The sequence below is a fragment of the Artibeus jamaicensis genome, unplaced genomic scaffold (assembly GCF_021234435.1).
Source record: "Artibeus jamaicensis isolate MK-2021 breed Jamaican fruit bat unplaced genomic scaffold, CSHL_Jam_final contig_923, whole genome shotgun sequence".
In the NCBI taxonomy this organism is placed as follows: domain Eukaryota; kingdom Metazoa; phylum Chordata; class Mammalia; order Chiroptera; family Phyllostomidae; genus Artibeus; species Artibeus jamaicensis.
Genome location: NW_026522014.1, coordinates 760534 through 778634, shown reverse-complemented (window position 1 = coordinate 778634; position 18101 = coordinate 760534). Strand labels below are relative to the sequence as shown.

The 18101-nt window shown below is 43.4% G+C and overlaps 1 protein-coding gene across 1 annotated transcript; it reads right to left on the bottom strand.

Moving 5' to 3' along the window:
* Window positions 1–5944: 5944 nt before the first annotated feature.
* FZD1 (frizzled class receptor 1) lies at window positions 5945–13296 on the bottom strand. Its single transcript, XM_037136505.2, has one exon. The coding sequence runs from the start codon at window positions 12828–12830 to the stop codon at window positions 10887–10889; it is 1944 nt and encodes a 647-aa protein (XP_036992400.2). The 5' UTR covers window positions 12831–13296; the 3' UTR covers window positions 5945–10886.
* Between the last annotated feature and the right edge of the window lie 4805 nt (window positions 13297–18101).

Here is an 18101-nt window from a genome sequence, read left to right as displayed (position 1 = left end):
TGTATATAGAAAAAAATCCACTGGTTTCTAGTGTAGACTAAAAATTTCATTTTAAAGAACATTTTTACAGATGCTTTTGTAGTGCTGGAAAATTTTCTCCTCCAAAAATATCAACATAATATTTTAAACCAGGGCACATATATTCATTACTTGAATTTGTATAAAATGCAACTCAGGCAATCCATATTTTTTTAACAAAATATTTAAAGATCATGAGAAAAAAGTTTTTGTCTATAAATATTATGGTAACTTCATGAAGAATTAAAACCCATAATCACAGCCAGAAACGCAGGTAGGATTACAGAGATGAGATGTGCTGTGTCCACTGTCTCTCACATCCAGCCCTTCACCAAAGGGCAAACATGCAATAATTTGACAGATATGATAAAAACCATGTGGTTATATCACCTGTAGTAAAAAAAATAGTGGGGTTATACGTGTTCAGTTGGGAGAAGAGGGTTGATTTAGTCAATCACCATCTGTTTCTGATCTGTTTCTGGGACAGGAAGAAAATACGAATCTAGAGAGAGATGTATTGAAACCACGTATCAGGTAGCAAAGGAAAGGCTATGTAGCAAGGTGACAGATGACATCTGGAATATTAAGAAATACAGTCGACTTAGAGGATTAGAGTGATCTGCATACTGCTTACCAGGAACACGGGTAAATAGAGAGAATCAATGAAGAATTGACCATTGATAAAATCATATTTCGAGAGAATGAAATGGAGAATAAAAGAAATTTAGGAAGCCAGTTTTTAAAATAAAGAATTGTAAAGAACAAGAATGCAATGGGAATACTCTGCAAGAGAAAGATCATCTAACTGTTTCCAACTCCTAAAGAGAGAGGTGACAGACAGGTAGAGTATGGGTCCTCCACAGATGGGAGCACTCTGATCCTGGGAACCTGATTCTGTATCGATCTAATCATATAAGTTCTTCACAGAAGGAGACCATTCCCAGCTGGAGAGAATCAGACAGAAAGAGAAAAGACTTGAACCAGGGCTGCTGGGGTTTAAGATGCGGAAGGTGCCATGACGTAGCAGGCAACCTCTGGAAGCTGAAAAAGCCTCCAGAAAGGAACACAGTCCTGCAACACCCTGACTGTAGTCCAATGAAACCAGTGTTAGACTTCCAACCTACAGGACAGTAAGGCAACAAATGTGTGCTTTCAGGTTTATAGTAATTCAATACAGCAGCAGTAGAAAATCAATACACTAGACCATGGGGGCGACCAAAGCACCAGATAGCCAGCTGTTCTTTCCATATAAGAAAATAATAAAACGACCAGTCGACAACTTTAAGATAAACCTTCAGCCCTGCCCAACTCCACACACTAAAATATATTCAGTAAGTTTTAGTAGCCCCAAAGGAATATTTTCTGAATGCTATTGAATAAGTTCCCTTTGGCAATATAGTCAAAAAAGACAAACAGAGGACTCCTTCAATTCTTCAATTAGTTATCATTGCAGTAAGGAGCGTGTTCCTAGAAGGAAATGATGACTCTCTCCCTGGTCATGATTTGGAGTGGCCTCGAAGGGCTCTTGCCACATTATCCAAGTATGCAGCCTACCAGGTAGGTCAGAGCTGTGAGCAGCTGCAAAGGAAATAAATTTGAAATGTTGTATTCAAACTGGGCATGACTGCATGGAAATGCACTTATGCTTTAAAAGCAATATCACTAGTTAGTATACGGAATGTTATATGTGTTATTTAACCTTACAGCTGCCCACAAATTTAATCTTTTGTCTGAGTAAGTCTTGTAAAACATGCTTAGCTGAAAAGAAGATGCAGGAAAAATACATCAGTTTGCATTATGCCTTTTCAATTCCCATCAGCCATAACGGTGATGGAAGAAGGAGGTGAAGGGAGAGGAATTCTGGGAGATGAGGGAGGAGGGGAGGAGGAGTAAAGAACAGGTAGAAGGGGAAGAGAGAAAAGAAATATACAGTGAGGAGAGGAGGACTAAGGTTTGTAAATGACTAATGCTAAAATACCACTATGCACTTTATTTCTTTAACTCTCCTAACAGCCAATTTAGTAAAATATTATTATTGTTACCATTTTAGATGAACAGATCTGAGGCTAAGAGCTAGTTGGGATTCAAGTCAGGTTTCACAAGCCCAACATTCTTTCCAAGATGACATTCAACTTCTCTGTTTCCAGTTCCCTATTATCTTGAAATTGATTTTTTTAAAGGAGAATGAGGAAAGAAGGTGTTATTTCCAATCCAAGTTTACGGCCTTATTCAAGAGATGTTTCCATTCAACTATTTTACTCAACTCCATGAGGGCTAGCCCTGGGAAAGAATAGTTGACTTCGGTTTTCATTATACCCCTTTCTTTTTTTATCCCTTCCAATGACAAATGATCTCAATGTGTCCACCTTCAAGACATAAAGACCCCTCCCCCTTACCCTGCCCAGGCTGCTTCTTCCATCTACCCCAACTCCTCGATGAGCAAATGGACAAACAGAGCCCAGCCGTGACACTCTGTGGGGGCTCTCAATCAGAAGTGTCTGCTTGTGAATTTGCACGTTTGGACCTAGAACATCTTCATAGTCCTCCCACTCCCCTGATCTTACAACACCTCGGAAGCAGAATTCTTGCCCCAAACCAGCCCTCTCAACAAGAGCCTCCTTCCGTCTAACCAGGGCCCAACATCTGTCAAATGATGCAGCAACTGCACTGCAGATTGATTTATTAAAGTTCACCAGAGCCTCAGGAGAACTGGGAGCATCCTGCATGTGTTCAAGACAACCCAAGTGTAGTGAGAAAGACAGAGGAGGGGTGGCCAGGAGGACTGCAGAGAGGCCCGCCACCTTGGGTGACTTCAGCGACTAGAGCATCCTTTTCTGAAGCTGGGGAAAGAGCGGCAGCCAACGCTGAGGGGGAGCCTTTAAGGGGTTTCAGTCTCCTCCTTACCTGACTAGCTCAATGTGATTGATAGTAAAAACCCTCACATTTGTACGTGGCTTCACTGTTTACAAAAGGGCTTTCTCGCTCATTTTGTCCTTAGTGCCTCCACTAGACTCATGAAGCCCTATGGGTCAGACTCATCCAAAGTACCTTAACCTGATTTCCCCAGCCAATGCAGGAACCCAGGTTTTCTGGCTCCCAGGCCAGAGTAATTCCTCTGCACCATAACACCTTCAGTGATGCAGGGAAATGTGTAAAAGAAAATGGGAATATGGAATATGAAGTATAATAGCACAAGACTGACAGTTTTAAGAATTTTTTTTTCAATAAATTTGTTATTTACAGATTGATTTCTACTGAAATGATGTTCTAGGTCCCTGTTTAGATCTAAATAATAAAAGCACATTTATATGATTGACTGTTAAGGGTTGAATGTTTGCTTTTCCCCAAATTCTTATGTTGAAGTCCTAACCCCAAATGTGATGGTATTTGGAGTACCAAATTCCAAATTTGGTCTTGGGGAAATAACAAGGCTTAGATTTGGTCACGAGTATGGGTCCCTCATGATGGAATTATTACCCTTACTTGAAGATCTCTCTTTCTCTCTTTGTCCCCCCACCCCCATGAGAGCCCACCATGAGAAGGCGGTTGTCAATAAACCTGGAAGCAGGATTAGAAGCTGTCTCTGCTGGCACGTTGATCTTGAACTTCCCAGGTCTCCAAACTATGAGAAAAAAATGTCTGTTGTTTAAGCTACCCAGTCTATGATATATAGTTATAGCAGCCCAGGGAGAGGAAGATACAGACAGGTCTGCAATATCATCAGCTATTCAACAATTTAAAATGAAATTTGCAGCCCTGGCTGGCGTAGCTCAGTGGATTGAGTGCGGGCCTGTGAACCAGAGTATCGCGGTTCAATTCCCAGTTAGGGCACATGCCTGGGTTGCAGGCCAGTTCCCAGCAGGGGACGCATGAGAGGCAACCATACGTTGATATTCCTCTCCCACTCTTTCTCCTTCCCTTCCCCTCTCTTGGAAAATAAATAAATAAAATATTTAAAAAATAAAATGAAATCTGCAGGTCAAAAGTAAAGCCCATGCTGTAGGCACAGTAAATTTGTATTTTTCCTCAATTCTATTTTATATATTTTATGTATTTAAGGTATTTCATTGTTCAAATATGTATTTTTCAAAATTTTAAGCATTCCTCTAGAGCATGGTTTTTCAACTTTGGCACTTTGGATCGGATAATTCTTTGTAGTCAGGGGCCTCCCTGTGCCATGTTCTGGTCTCCACTGTCTAAATGGCCATAGTAACCCCACCCCTGGCCATGACCATCAAAAACGTGTTTGAATATTGTCAAATGAGAATCATAGCTATGCAGTCTAATGTGTAGGTACCCCCTGACATAATTACATTATCTGCACATCTTTTTTTATCCCTTTACATCGAGTTTAATTAAGAGACAGCAAGAACAGTGTTTTGTTTCAACCACAAAGGAAGTGAAATTTTATGTGCATTTCCGAGAGGGATGACAGGAATGGACAGATGAGAAGAATGATAAGAAGGATGAACTGAGTATAGAAAGGGGTGGACAATTCTGACCGAAGAGTTGGACGCGAATAGAAATGTGAAGCCCCTGGAGCGCGCAGTCCACACGCTGCATTTGATGATGACCAGTGATCACGGAATTCTACTTGTCTACTTCTTTGTTCTTTCCTGTAGATAGAACTTTTCATTTTGGGAAAAGTATGGGTGCTAAACTTAACTGACCTCTGAGAAAAAGTGTACGTTGATAAATAGCCATTTGGAGTAAGTCCCTGTTTGAGTTTGCAATCTCATTCCAGGAGGTGCATCATTGTGCAGGAAAACATAAACATATGCAAAAACCTGACGGTTCCTGACAATTTGACAAACTGTAATATCAATTAAAAAAACCTTTATGCATTCCACGGGAACACTTTTGAGAGACTTTTATAAAAATACCTCCTTACCCTGATTTCATAAGTAGCTGGAACAGGGCTCAGATTCCTTTATCTACACCCCATTTTTGCAGGAGGAAGAAGGCTCAAGTAGAATGGCCAAGATATCAATGTGGTTTGTCCCACTGCACCTTTGCCTTCCACTAAGCTTCTACTGATTGGTTCTGACTGTGAAGATCAGCTACTGTGAAGGGTTGGGTTCATCGGCTTGTGATCTGGTAATGAAAAAGGCTAAGGCTACAGTGGAATACTGTTAATGCTGAACCAGTCACCAACCTGCAAGCTTTTGCTCTACCTCGGAAGCACAATTTAATCATTAACAGGGAGGCCCACCATCCCAGTTTGTCCATAACGTCCCTTGTTTTACTACTGAGAGTCCCACATCCCAAGAAACCCCTTGGCCCCAGGGCAAATGTGGGTAGTGTGTCCCCCTCTGAGTTTTGAATAGAGTATTTATTGAAGTTAGCTTTTAATGAATGTTTTCCAAGAGTTGGAAATACAAGGTCAAGAATAGTCTCCAAATCTACCTTTAAAGAAAAAAATCCTTATAAAAGTAGCAGTTGGCATTTGGAATATGCATTTAACTAGCCTGTATGACTTCCAGGTATTTGCCGCTAAGTTTGTGAAGATGAGCATTTCCAAGGGCAAGAGAACAATCTGTCTCAGAGCACTTCGTTGAAGCAAGGATGCACTGCCAACTTGAAAAGAAATAAATGCCACACTTTGTCTATGGGGGGACCCTGCAGTTATTCCCCTGCAAATTTAATTCAAACAGGTACTGAGATCTGAAACATGGAGATATCCACAAATTAGAGGATACTTGGTTTTTAAAAAGAAAAGAAAAGAAATCCAGGCCAAAGAGAACTACCTCAAAGCAGCAATAGTGGTTCCTTTTCATGTTAATCACTGTATTCCTATGAACATGTTTTGAAAGTCAATACTGTGAATGAAAGCTTATATGAAATATGCATATGATACATTTTAAAACTTAAAATTGTCTTCAAGCAAGCCAATTTTATTTTAAAAAATAGAATGCTTGTGTAAGATGTTCAAATCAATGCTATTCTAATGCTTTGCTTTTAGAGAGTTATTAGTTATACAACTATGCCATTCAACTAGTGTATTAATGATTCCTTTAGAAAACATAACTTGGCTTTATCACCCCCAAATAAGCCTCTTTAGAATATTACCATCTTAATATAAAATGTTTTAGAGAAATCTTTTGGAAAATGCTTGTTTTTTAAAGCAGTCTAAGAATCTGCTTGACATAAAGCTGATGATAACCTTTAGGATACTCCCTCTATGTCCATTACAAGATGTACTTGTAGATTGCACTCGAGACTATCTATTGCACGATAAAGATTTCTGTGAGGAGTCCTTTGATTTGACCTGTTATTAGGGTCCCACACCAACTCATAAGTAAAACTACACAAAGGAAGTGTTATTATATTTAAATAGAAACTTGATTTTGTAGTGGAACAGAGACACCTGTCACCACAAATCATGATAAACCTTAATAAAATTAGTCTAGAGTCTATCTGCCTTTTAATCTCCAGGTTCCAAACAAGCTTGTCACTATAATTGTTATGGTTTAACATACCCATTGTTAAAAGGTATGACCAAAGTGTACAGAAATATTTAAGCCCAGAAAGCTTAAGGGAATTCTGAGTCATGATTGAAGCCCAAGTACCATTTTTCAGATTCTACTAATATCTGCCAAAGGTTCAAAATATTGATATAAATCTTAGGAATCACCAAAATAAGCTGTACCTTGTTTGACAAGGGCCCTTGTAAGACCCCCCATGTCAAATGTAAGGGCCTTAAGATAAGAGCCTTGAATTTCAGGCAGTATTGCAATTTCTTTTTTGTAATGTAACTGTAGAGTTCTTACATGTAATCCATATCTTATTTTGGCTCCTAGGGGTAATCCTGCAAAATTTTGAAGTTAGCATATTCTGTAAAGTATTCAATAACTCTATTAGTGTTCACCTTAAGACATAGGTAATCACCACAATTTGATTCTTATCTCTCAGTCCCTGGTTACACAGAACAGTATAATCAGACATGTATCAGGATACCCAGTGTCACGCCACTGGTTTCAATTAACTGCATGTACGTTACACAAAATGTGGCCTAGAGCCAATAGATGGATTAGAAAGCAATAAAAGCTAGAGTTGCTGAAGTTGAACCCAAACACACGCACTAAATACATAGCATCTTTGAAAACAATCACAAATATACCAAGATTGAAACATGATATCAGGAAGTGATTGGAAGCCATCCAGGTCCAGAATTGGTTTGTGGTTTAGGCAATTTTTTTCTCTTAATTGGCCACCAAACTCTTCGCTGTGGTCTCCTCTCCTGGTTCAGTGCTGGACTTCAGAAATGATGCAACGAGAAGAGGCTTCAGTGCTCACTGGAGACAAAAGGGCCAGGCCTGTAAACTCAGGCTGACAAGTGACTACCCCATACCAACTGAAAAATCCGGTCCAGCTGTTTTGCTATGTTTGATATTGGCTGGCTTTGAGATTTAAAAATATGACTTTCTGCCCCCACAAAGTTTAAGTTAAAAATGGCTTTTTAAAAAAAAGAGCATCAGAAGGCTTTTGTACTATGTATGAAAGCGGAATTAAGCACATCGTAAGGGAGAAAATTGACTCCCATTGATAGCTGGTTCAAAAAAAATAAAGTGAGCAAACCAAATCATCTGAAAATAGGTTTATCATGGAAACAGTATGTTAATGGCACCATATTCCCAGCAGCTTCACAATTTTCCAGCAAAGTCTTATTTTGCCACCAGTATTTAAAGAAACAAAATAATACACTGACTTTCTATATTCTACATAACTTTAAATTAGTTGTTTCCTAAACACAAAGCCTGGTGTTGACTTAAATATGTCTTTTAAAGGTATTGAAATCCAGCACTATCAAACCTTTCTGTATCAAAGTTATAGTTACATTAAGGACACATATAATAAGAATGCTTTATATTTATTTCTTGGATAGAGAATAATAATCTAAATTTCCCCCCCCCCAGAAATTATCTGATTGAATTATCTTGTGAGGTGACATGTTTTGATCTGTTGTAAGAATTGTTATTTTTTGTGTGTGTCTATATGATAAAACCTTCTCATATATCTACTGTGGTAGATTAATGTAACAAAGAACAAAACATCAAACTGCATCTTGGTACTTAAAACTGAATGTTGTATTTTCCAGTAGATTTACCTTTTTCATTTGCCTGAAAATAAATAATGATGACTTATAAGACAATTACCTTACAACCATGAAAGTAACTCTATTGTATCGATGGTCTTCATTTTAACCCCTTGTCATTTTACCACAAAGTGTTTTCATGGAAAATGTAATCAAGATAGTTTTAGACTGTAAAGGAATAAGAGACATGTTTTTCAAAGGTATTTGAGGTTTTCCACCTGGTATTTTCCACTTCTCATAACCTTAATTCCATATTTTAAAGTGTATAAGTAAACTTTGCATCTCTATTTTATAAAAATTAATGTGTATGTATACTTATATGTATATAGATATATGTGTATACATATATTATACATTTATATATACTTATATATATATATAAATTCTAAGAGTAGACCAACTAGATAATGCTTCTGGAGAAGGTTCCTTGAACAATATAAAAATGGAGTCTTCGAAAGCAAACAACAAAACAGTCTTATACACCCAACTGCTGCTTAAAATGCTTATAAACACAGTCAGTTAACCATTTACTGAATACCTATGTAGGGTTTTAGAATATCCAAGATTATGGAAAATATAAGATAATACTTTATAAAAATTGTGATAAAGGGGATGGCTGATGATTTAAAAATAAACCTCCATATTATAAAAAGTCATGTAAATTTACCCCTTGAAAGAAAAAAAACTCTAATATTAAAATTAGGGTTCTCTCTTTAATACTCTTCTTTGAGTAAAGAAATAATTTTCAAACTCGTATTTTAGAGTTACTATCATGAATGCATATCTTTCCTGGGGACTTCACAATGTCAGTCACAATGCAAATAGGATAACTGCTTGGAAAGACAGCACGAAGGTTTAAAGACAGGCTTTTTCATTGAATTCCTGAATTTATATACTGTGGGACTGGCCACTAGACACTATAAAATATAAAGCTAGTTCATAGTTTAGACAGTTTCCACTCTATTGTTTTCAGGCACAAAAAACATATAATTTTGTACAAAACTTTGATTGTTTTATTTGTGAAATTAAAAATATGGTATTATATATATATAAACTTCTATTCCTCTATAAATATAAATGATTTAGTGAACAGAATAAATGCATACCAAGTTCAAAGACCATTGTCATTTTAGGGTATGACAGACACAGATAAATTTAGCTCCTAAGTACCGGCATTTTGATAAACTCTTAAAGTTTACAATACAATCAGGAGGATTGCTTTTCTCGTCTTTTTCACAGAGAACTAAAGTGAATATTTTTAAATGGCTTTGAAAGATTTACATCTGATACATTTCTGTAAATCCAAACGGGAGTGCACAGGATTCCATGCAGCAGACCTGCGGATATTTTGAGCACGCATGCCCATGTTTTGTATATTTCAGGAGCTAATCCCATCAGTTAGTCCACTTCCTTTACCAGGTTGGTACTAATGATGTGGATTATTCCTCCCTCAGATGTTGCTGAGTAAGAATCATAGTATGTTGAAAATACACCTTTTACATTTTAAAGTTTCTGATATATGTCTAATTATTATTTGACCAAAAAAATCCTAAAGTAGCACTGCATTTTGAGGAAGCCCATTGCACTGAAATCTCCTTCAAGTTTTCATATTTAGTTTACGTTCTGCTGTCCCATAAAGAAGAGCAAAGATCAATCAGCTCCTTGACAAAGGTTTGCAGGTGACCTCAACGTTTCCATTTTACAGAAAGCTAAAATCTATACTCGAACTCAGTCCTGAAGGCAGGTGGCCAGGCGTCGGTGTACAATTAGAATGAACGTTTTATAAGCCCCATCTTCGGTCTCTTCCAACCCACACAAAGCTTCGTGCCTCTTTCCCAATCTCAGTAACTGCATCTTTCCACGACGCTGGCCAAACTCATACCGGGTTTTAGACACTAGAGAATGAAATGAGCTCATCCACCAAAAATCAGACTTTAAAAAGTTTGGCATTGCTTATCCCACTCACCCTCTAACCGACTTAGGTGGAAGGAGGGACTGTCTGGGCTTCGGAGGCCAGCGCGGAGGGCGGGAGTCTGGGACTTTCAGTAACCACAAACCACCAGCCTCCTTGAAGCTAGGGGTAAGGTTCTCGACAGTGGAAAAATCAGCTTGGGGAAGTCAAAGGGACAAATCTGGGCCCCGAACAAGGGCAGACTCCAAAGCTTGAACGGTCAGGACCTTACTATCTCCAAACTCAAGCAAGGAGGGGAAGGGAGGGAGCAGAAAGAGGAGGTGGGAAGTGACCCGAACAGCGCAGTCCCAGACGCACCACCCCAGCGCTGCAGGGAGGGGCGCAAGCCAACCAGCCGGAGCACCCAGCGGGTGCACTCCCGCAGGTCACTCCCGCAGGTCTCGGCAGCACTCTGGAAAGGGAAGAGAGAGAAGCCTCGAATGGTTAGACAGCCTTAAAGAATTCATATTTAAATCCAAAAAAAAAAAAAAACAAAGGAAAAGAAAACGCGAGATCAGTCATTTAAATACAAATATACTTACAAAAATCTTACACAGGCTATTTACAATCATAAAAGCATACAGTGCTGGTACCAGCGAGAGAGGTCGGTCCATCCCCCCCTCAAGAAATTGGGCCCTTGAGTCCGTTTGCCCCCAGGGACGGAAGCTTTTGCAGGAGTTATGCTGTTAAAAGAAGCCCGCGAAATTGTCTAGTGAGGAAGCCTGTAGTAGCCAGGCTTGGTCGGAATTCCATGGGGGAAGGTTTTCAGGGTGGCTGGGGACGGGCTGAGGGCTGGGAATAGGCTGAGCAAGCCCCCAGGCCTCAGACGGTGGTCTCCCCCTGTTTGCTGTTGGTGAGTCTGGTGTAGAACTTCCTCCAGGAGTTGAGGGTCTTGCCGGACCAGATCCAGAAGCCGGACGTGATGCCCACGATCAGCGTCATAAGATACTTGATCATGAAGACTGTGAAGTCGGGGCTCATGGGCGGGTGCGGTGGAGCCCCTCCACCGGCCTGGAGGTGGGGGCAGGGGATGGCGTAGGTCTTGCAGCTCTGGGCTACCCAGCTGCGTTCCCACTGGTCCCGGAAGGCCTGCTCGTAGAAGTAGCAGGCAATGACTATGGTGGCTGGCACGGTGTAAAGCACGCTGAAGACGCCGATGCGCACCATGAGCTTCTCCAGCTTCTCGGTCTTGGTACCGTCGTGCTTCATGATGGTGCGAATGCGGAAGAGTGACACGAAGCCGGCCAGCAGAAAGGACGTGCCGATGAACAGGTACACGAAGAGAGGAGCTAGGACGAAGCCACGCAGCGCGTCCACGTTGTTAAGCCCCACGAAGCACACCCCGCTGAGCACATCGCCATCCACCTGGCCCAGCGCCAGAATGGTGATGGTCTTTATTGCCGGCACGGCCCAGGCGGCGAGGTGAAAATACTGCGAGTTTGCCTCGATGGCTTCGTGGCCCCACTTCATGCCGGCCGCCAGAAACCAGGTAAGCGACAGGATCACCCACCAGATGGAGCTGGCCATGCTGAAGAAGTAAAGCATCATGAAGAGGATGGTGCAGCCCTCTTTCTTGGTGCCCTGCGCCACAGTGCGCGCCCCGTCCTCGGAGAATTTGTCGTTACACACCACCCGGTCCTCCAGCAGGAAGCCGGCGATGTAGGCCACCGCCACGGCAGTGTAACAGCCCGACAAAAAGATGATGGGCCGCTCCGGATAGCTGAAGCGCCGCATGTCCACCAAGTACGTGAGCACCGTGAAAAGCGTGGAGGCGCAGCACAGCACCGACCAGATGCCGATCCAGGTGCGCGAGAAGCGCAGCTCCTCGGGCCCGAAGTACATGAGCCCGTACACCTTGGTCGGCTCACAGGGCGCGCCGCAGTCCTTCTCTCCTAGGAAGTGGTAATTGAGGTAGGAGGGCACCTTGAGGGCGCGCGGGCAGGAGAACTTGCCTCTCTCCGATGCTCCGGCGCCCCCGGGGAAGCCGCCTCCACGGTGTCCCCCGCCGCCGTGCTGGGGGTTGCTGGTCCAGAACTCCGGCAGCAGAGAGGGTGTCGGAGTGCCCTTGTCCGAAGTGTTCTGGCCCACGCACAGCTCGCCGGCGCCGTGCACCGGGAACTTCTCGCACTTGAGCGTGTCGGGCCATTGAAAGCCAAACTTGTTCATGAGCGCCTCGCAGCCCTGGCGCGCGCGCTCGCAGAGGGAGCGGCAGGGCGGCAGAGCTTGCTCCAGCACAGTGCACACAGGCGCGTACATGGAGCACAAGAAGAACTTGAGTTCGGCTGAGCACTGCACCTTCACCAGAGGGTAGAACTGGTGCACCTCAAGGCCCGCATCCTCCTGGTTCGTGTGGCCCAGCAGGTTGGGCATAATGGTCTGGTTGTACGCGATGTCCGTGCACAGCGGGATGGAGATGGGCTGGCAGTAGCCGTGGTCCGGGATGGAGATGCCCCGCTCGCCGTTGTACTGCTGCCCGCTCTGTTGCTGCTGAGGCGGCGGCGGCGGGGGCTGCTGACCTGGCCCGGGCCCCTGGCCCGCTGCCTGAGCCCGGACCCCCAACAGCAGCGGGGCCTCCAGTAGCCAAAGCAGGAGCAGTAGCCAGCGCGCCAAGCGCCGAGAGTCAACTGGGGGGCAGCGGCGGCGGTGGCCAGCGTCCCAACTCCCTTCTGCCGCCGGCCCCGCCGGGAGAGCCCGGGCACAAAGTTCCCAGCACCCGCCGGCAGCGGCGGCGGCCCGGGACTTTTTAGGCACCTCCTCCTCAGCCATACTTTCTCGGCTCCTTTCTTTGCACGGCTCGGCTGGGGCTGGAGGTGGCGCGGCGGGCGGCGGCTCTCCCAGCGGTCGGGGATGTCTCCTCCACGCCGGTTCCCTCCGTCCAGCCCGTGCCGCGCTCTACCCGCTCCTCCGGCTCCCACTCCGCGTCCCGCAGCCGCCGCCGCTGCGGAAACTTGCGATTCATGAAGCGCGGGCGGCGGGGAGAGCCCGGGTGGCTCGGGCGCGCCGGGGTCGCGTCCCGCCTTCCTGGCCCTGCGCTTGCTGGCTCCCGGCTGGCGGCGCCGCGCTAGTGGCCGCGGCGCGATAGAGCGCGCAACTCAGGGCAGCCGAGCGGCCTCCGCTCCCCCCTACGCCTCCGCCTCCTTCTCCGCCGCCGCCGCCTGACCATTTGTGTCTATCCCTCAACTCACTAGCTCTCCTCTCCCTCGCGCGCCTTCGACCGGTTTCCAGGCGCCCCGCAGTCTGTCTTTCACCAGAAGGGAGGAGCCTTGAAACCGACGCGAAACTGGAGGCTCAGGGACCGTCGCCCAATCCCGGCTCTGGCTTCCCCGCGCAAAGGGCGCCCGCCGCCTACTTCCCCGAGCGAAAGTCCGCGGCGGGAGGGAGCAGGGGGCAGGAGGCGGGGGGAGTAGTAGTGGTGGCAGAGGCACTGCTCAGGCACAAAGCCTGGGTTTGCTGCGAAGCGGGACAGGCTCAGTTGCTTTTGCTTTTGAGGAAGAAAGGGAGACGACAAGTAGGAGAATGGTCCCATATGCTGCTGGAGATAATGAATAGGAGTCGGCGGCCCGCAGGACTTAGCTTTTCTTTTCTTTTCTTCTCTGCATTTTCATGTTTAAAAATCCTGCTCTTAACGCTGGTTACACAGGGCAAACCCAGCGAGTCAATCAGATGACTTTGACTTAAGGAGCGCACGGCTTCTTTTGAGTTTATGTCTGTCGAGGTTTTGTGTAAAATATTACTTTTAATAAACCCTAGAGCTTTCAGGCTGGACTTGGCCGGCTGTGGATGCTCCATTTCCCCCAAGGAGAAGTTCACGGGATCACTGTTAAATAAAAACAAACACAAACAAAAAAACAAAAACGAGAACAACAAAATCTTTGATGGAATTTTAAAATTCAAGCCAGATGCGCCGTCTGCTACTATTCTTGTAGTCAACTCCTTTTCCTCCTCTTTAATTAAGTCAGAAACAGAAGCAAAGGGAAACTACCCATTAAATATTTAGAGAGGAACACTGGAGAACCCCGCCCCCTCCTCGGCCCCCAGCATCTGTGCTACCCAAGCCTCCAGAGGTGGGTCCGAGCCCCGCTGGCGCAGGGCTTGGACCCCGGGTAGCTACTAGGAGACTCCCAAAGCCTAGGATGCCTATGGCTCTGAGGGAACTTCGGGGAGTGTCAGACCTGGGCCAGTAGGTGCCAGAGGCGTGGTCTGCCGCCTGTCTGCAGGACTGAGGATGCCGGTTTAGAGAACAAAACAGCGCACTATAAAAGCCGAAAGCAGTCTGTACATCCTCTTCCTAATTTCAAGCAACACAATCAATGTCAGCTGGCTTACATTCTTTCCGTTTTCTGTGTAAGATTTTTTTCAAATGATTGTTTAACTACATGACTCAGTTTTATCAATTAAGTGCCCTTGTGTTATTAATTCTATGTAGGATTTGTTGGCCTATGATTAGACTCTCTCCGCATACTTTTCCTCAATTATTTCCTTCCTTCCTTCCTTCCTTCCTTCCTTCCTTCCTTCCTTCCTTCCTTCCTTCCTTCCTTCCTTCCTTCCTTCCTTCCTTCCTTCCTTCCTTCCTTCCTTCCATCTTTCTCTTCCTTCTTTCTCCCCAGCCAATGACCTTTTTTTGTTGTTCTTTTCATTGATTTTTAGAGAGAGAGAGAGGAAGGGAGAGATAGAAACATGGACTGGGGAGAAGCATCAATTGATTGCCGCCCAAATGCGCCCCACTAGGGATCAGAACCCACCACTTAGGTTTGTCCTGACTGGGAGTTAAACCCACAACCGTTTGGTTACTGGATGATGCTCCAACTGAGCCACACTGGCCAGGGCTACAATTATTTTCTATCTTTTGTTTATCCATATATTTGTCTAATAACTTCTTACCAAGCACCTTTTGTGCTATAAGCACTGTTAAGTAGAAAAATACAAAGATAAAACATGGCCCAGCCCTGCAGGAGGGCAGAACACTGTGATGGCCCAGGTGTGTAGGTCCGGTACCTCAAGGCCCACCTCAAGCTGAAGGATCACATGGGAAGCAGCTAGCCTGTGGAAGAGGTGGGGAGGGTCCTGGTGGAGAGGTGGGTGGGAGGGGCAAAAGACTGGAGGAGCTCTGAAATGCTTAAATTGCTCAAAGGAGTTGGGGGCAGGGAGGAGTGTGGTTGAGGTATTTTGGGGAAGGCAGGAGAAAGTTTTAGTCCATGCTAAAAAAAAAGCTCGGGCTTAATTATAGAGACAATAGGGAGCTACTAAAGGCCACTTTTCCCCCACAGAAGCAGGGGGTAGCTCTAAGATGACACTGAAAGAAGAGAACCTGGGACCCACTGTCACTGAAAAGCTTGAAGATTAGTCTACGCATGGAGGTCCCTACTTCAGATGGGTATGATTGTTAGGACAAATGTCTCAAGGTCTGGGGGTTCTTACTAAATGCTATTCTTGGTAAATGTAAAATATAGCACAATATTTTGTAGATGCAGCTGTAACTGGATGAGCTTGACCAGAACCCAACCATAAGTTTAGCCAACTGTAAAGAAGGAATCAAACTGTAACTGACTAAACAGTGTATATAAGCAGTGGCCAAGCCTCTCTTGGGAAAACAGAGCTTTGGATGTGAATCTCCTCTCTCCTTTACTCGTTGCAAGTGAATATATCTACCTAAAAACAACTATACTTCATTCTTGAATACAGTACTCCAGGCAAACACCTTGAGTTGGGCAACATTGTTGCTGGACTACGTACTAACAGTGCACTGAATTTCATCACCATGCATGTGTGTGTCTCTAAAGAATGTACAGTCATATTTTTATCTGTTAAAACAAAATGATGCTGTTTCAGACACATATATTATTCAAATACCCATGGGTTCAGTAAATTCATAAAATACATATTTGCTTTAAAGTGTTTCTGCCCTGGCCAGGTAACTCAGTTGGTTAGAGCATCATCTCAATACACCAAGGTTTTGGGTTCAATGCCCAGTCAGGGCACATACAGGAGTCAACCAATGGATGCCAACCAGTGGATGGTGGAACAACAAGTAAATGTTTCTCTCTCCTTTCTTCTCTCTCTCTCTCAAATCACTACATTTGAAAATTGTTTGTTTCCAAAGCCCTTTGAGCATTCACAATATGTAGCTGTTCATTTCACCCTCCTGCATCCGGATTCACAGTCTCCCAGAACCCTTCACTAGCCTTCTACCCTGATGCCCATTCCTTTGCTAATAGTACCCTGTGCTTGGAAACTTGACCAGGCCATTTTCCTTGTACCATCATTCGCTTATGAAGCTTTAACTCTCCTGTGTTTCATTCCTTCAAGGTCATCCTAGGAGACTGGGCCACTGTCACCCCAAACCCTTCTTTCCCAAGGGGGTTGGGCACAGGGACTATGGCAGACTACTCAGGTCCATCCCTCTGAGTAGATGACACTTCAAGAGTTGTTCTGTTGAAATCCTTGAGCTTATTTTATCTTCCACGTGACAGTGAGGTTTATCAGGGAGAAGGCTCACAAGTGCAATGGCTGGAGTTACAAAGAATGAAAAAGCCAAAAATACCAGATCACGGAACTGGAAGGAACTGATGCCATCATACGGGAACTAGTTAATTTTCTCCAGTTTACAATGAAGAATACAAGGCCCAGAAATGTTAAGGGATGCACTAGGTTAAGTGGCCTCAATCGGCTTGATTTCATTAGATGCTGGTTTTAATATTTTTATGTTTTTTTCAGTGGCTATCATTTTTCTTTTTTTGTTAATTAGCTTTTTGAAGAAGTTTTCAATTCTCTGTGTAAAATTTTAAAAAATATTTCCTGAAAGTTGTCTTCCAAAGTTAGATGATTTTTGTATGTCAATATATTATTTTACTTATCAACCTTATATGACAGAGAGGAAGCTACCAAAATCAGGAACAGTTCAGAGTTGTAACTAATACCAATTAGTGTTATGTTTCAGGGAGGTTTGGAAGTAGCAGGTAACAACAAATTAGAAGAAAAATATGAGCAGCATGTTTTTACTTTAATCTAAAAATATTAGTTTTTCAGGAAGAGGAAAGGTTTGAGGTCTACAGATAAAAATTACTAAATAAATATGAACTATTGTGAACTTCTTCAGAATAATATTTCAGTTAGGCAAAAACTACAAACATAACCCAATTTATTTTCGATACCAATTTTTTTAAAGTATTAGGCTCATTTGAGTTTTTTATATCAAGGTTTTGTTTTATGAGGCCTTTCCCAAATCTTCTGAAGTTTCTCCAGACTGCTTCCATTAGGCTGAATGTCAATAGTGACCAGGGTTAGAGATCCAGTTCCAATTACATGGAGTTGAATGCACGTGGGCACACAAGTCCTTAGGTGAGTGCCCCAAGTGCTACCTGGCAGACCTTGAGCTTCTAGGTGAGTTGTTTGCTGCTGGCTTGTGGCTGGGAGGCTTGAATCATCTTTGTCAAAAAACAGAGTATATAACACTGGTTAAGACTAGATTTCTGAGCACCTGACACATGTATTTGGCATTGCTTTCCATTTTATTTTTATTTTATTTTATTTTATTTTATTTTATTTTATTTTATTTTATTTTATTTATTTTATTTATTTTTTTATTTTATTTTATTTTTAGGGAAGAAAAAGATTACATTTATTGCCTCATAAACTTGGTAATAAAAATCACAAAAATTGCCTCTGGAAAAAGTTATCACCACCCCCACCCCCAATCTAAACTGTCTAAACTTTGGACAGTTTAGACCTATTTTTTTCTTTTTTCCCCTATTTATTTATTTGTTTGCAGAGTGTTTATTGTACCTTTTCCATTGCCATTCAGTCCCCTTATACCCTTCTCCCCCAGCCATCCCCACACTGTTGTCCGTATTCGTGGGCACCACTCTTCCTAGTGTACACTCTGTGTACACACTTCGTATCACTTCGACCTCACCACTCTTCGAGGTAGGTACTAATTATTATACTCATTTAATAGATGACGAATCTGAGATTCATGGCCCTTACGTAATTTGTCCAAGGTCCTTCAGCCAGTGAGTGCCAGAGAAGGCCTTGTGTCTG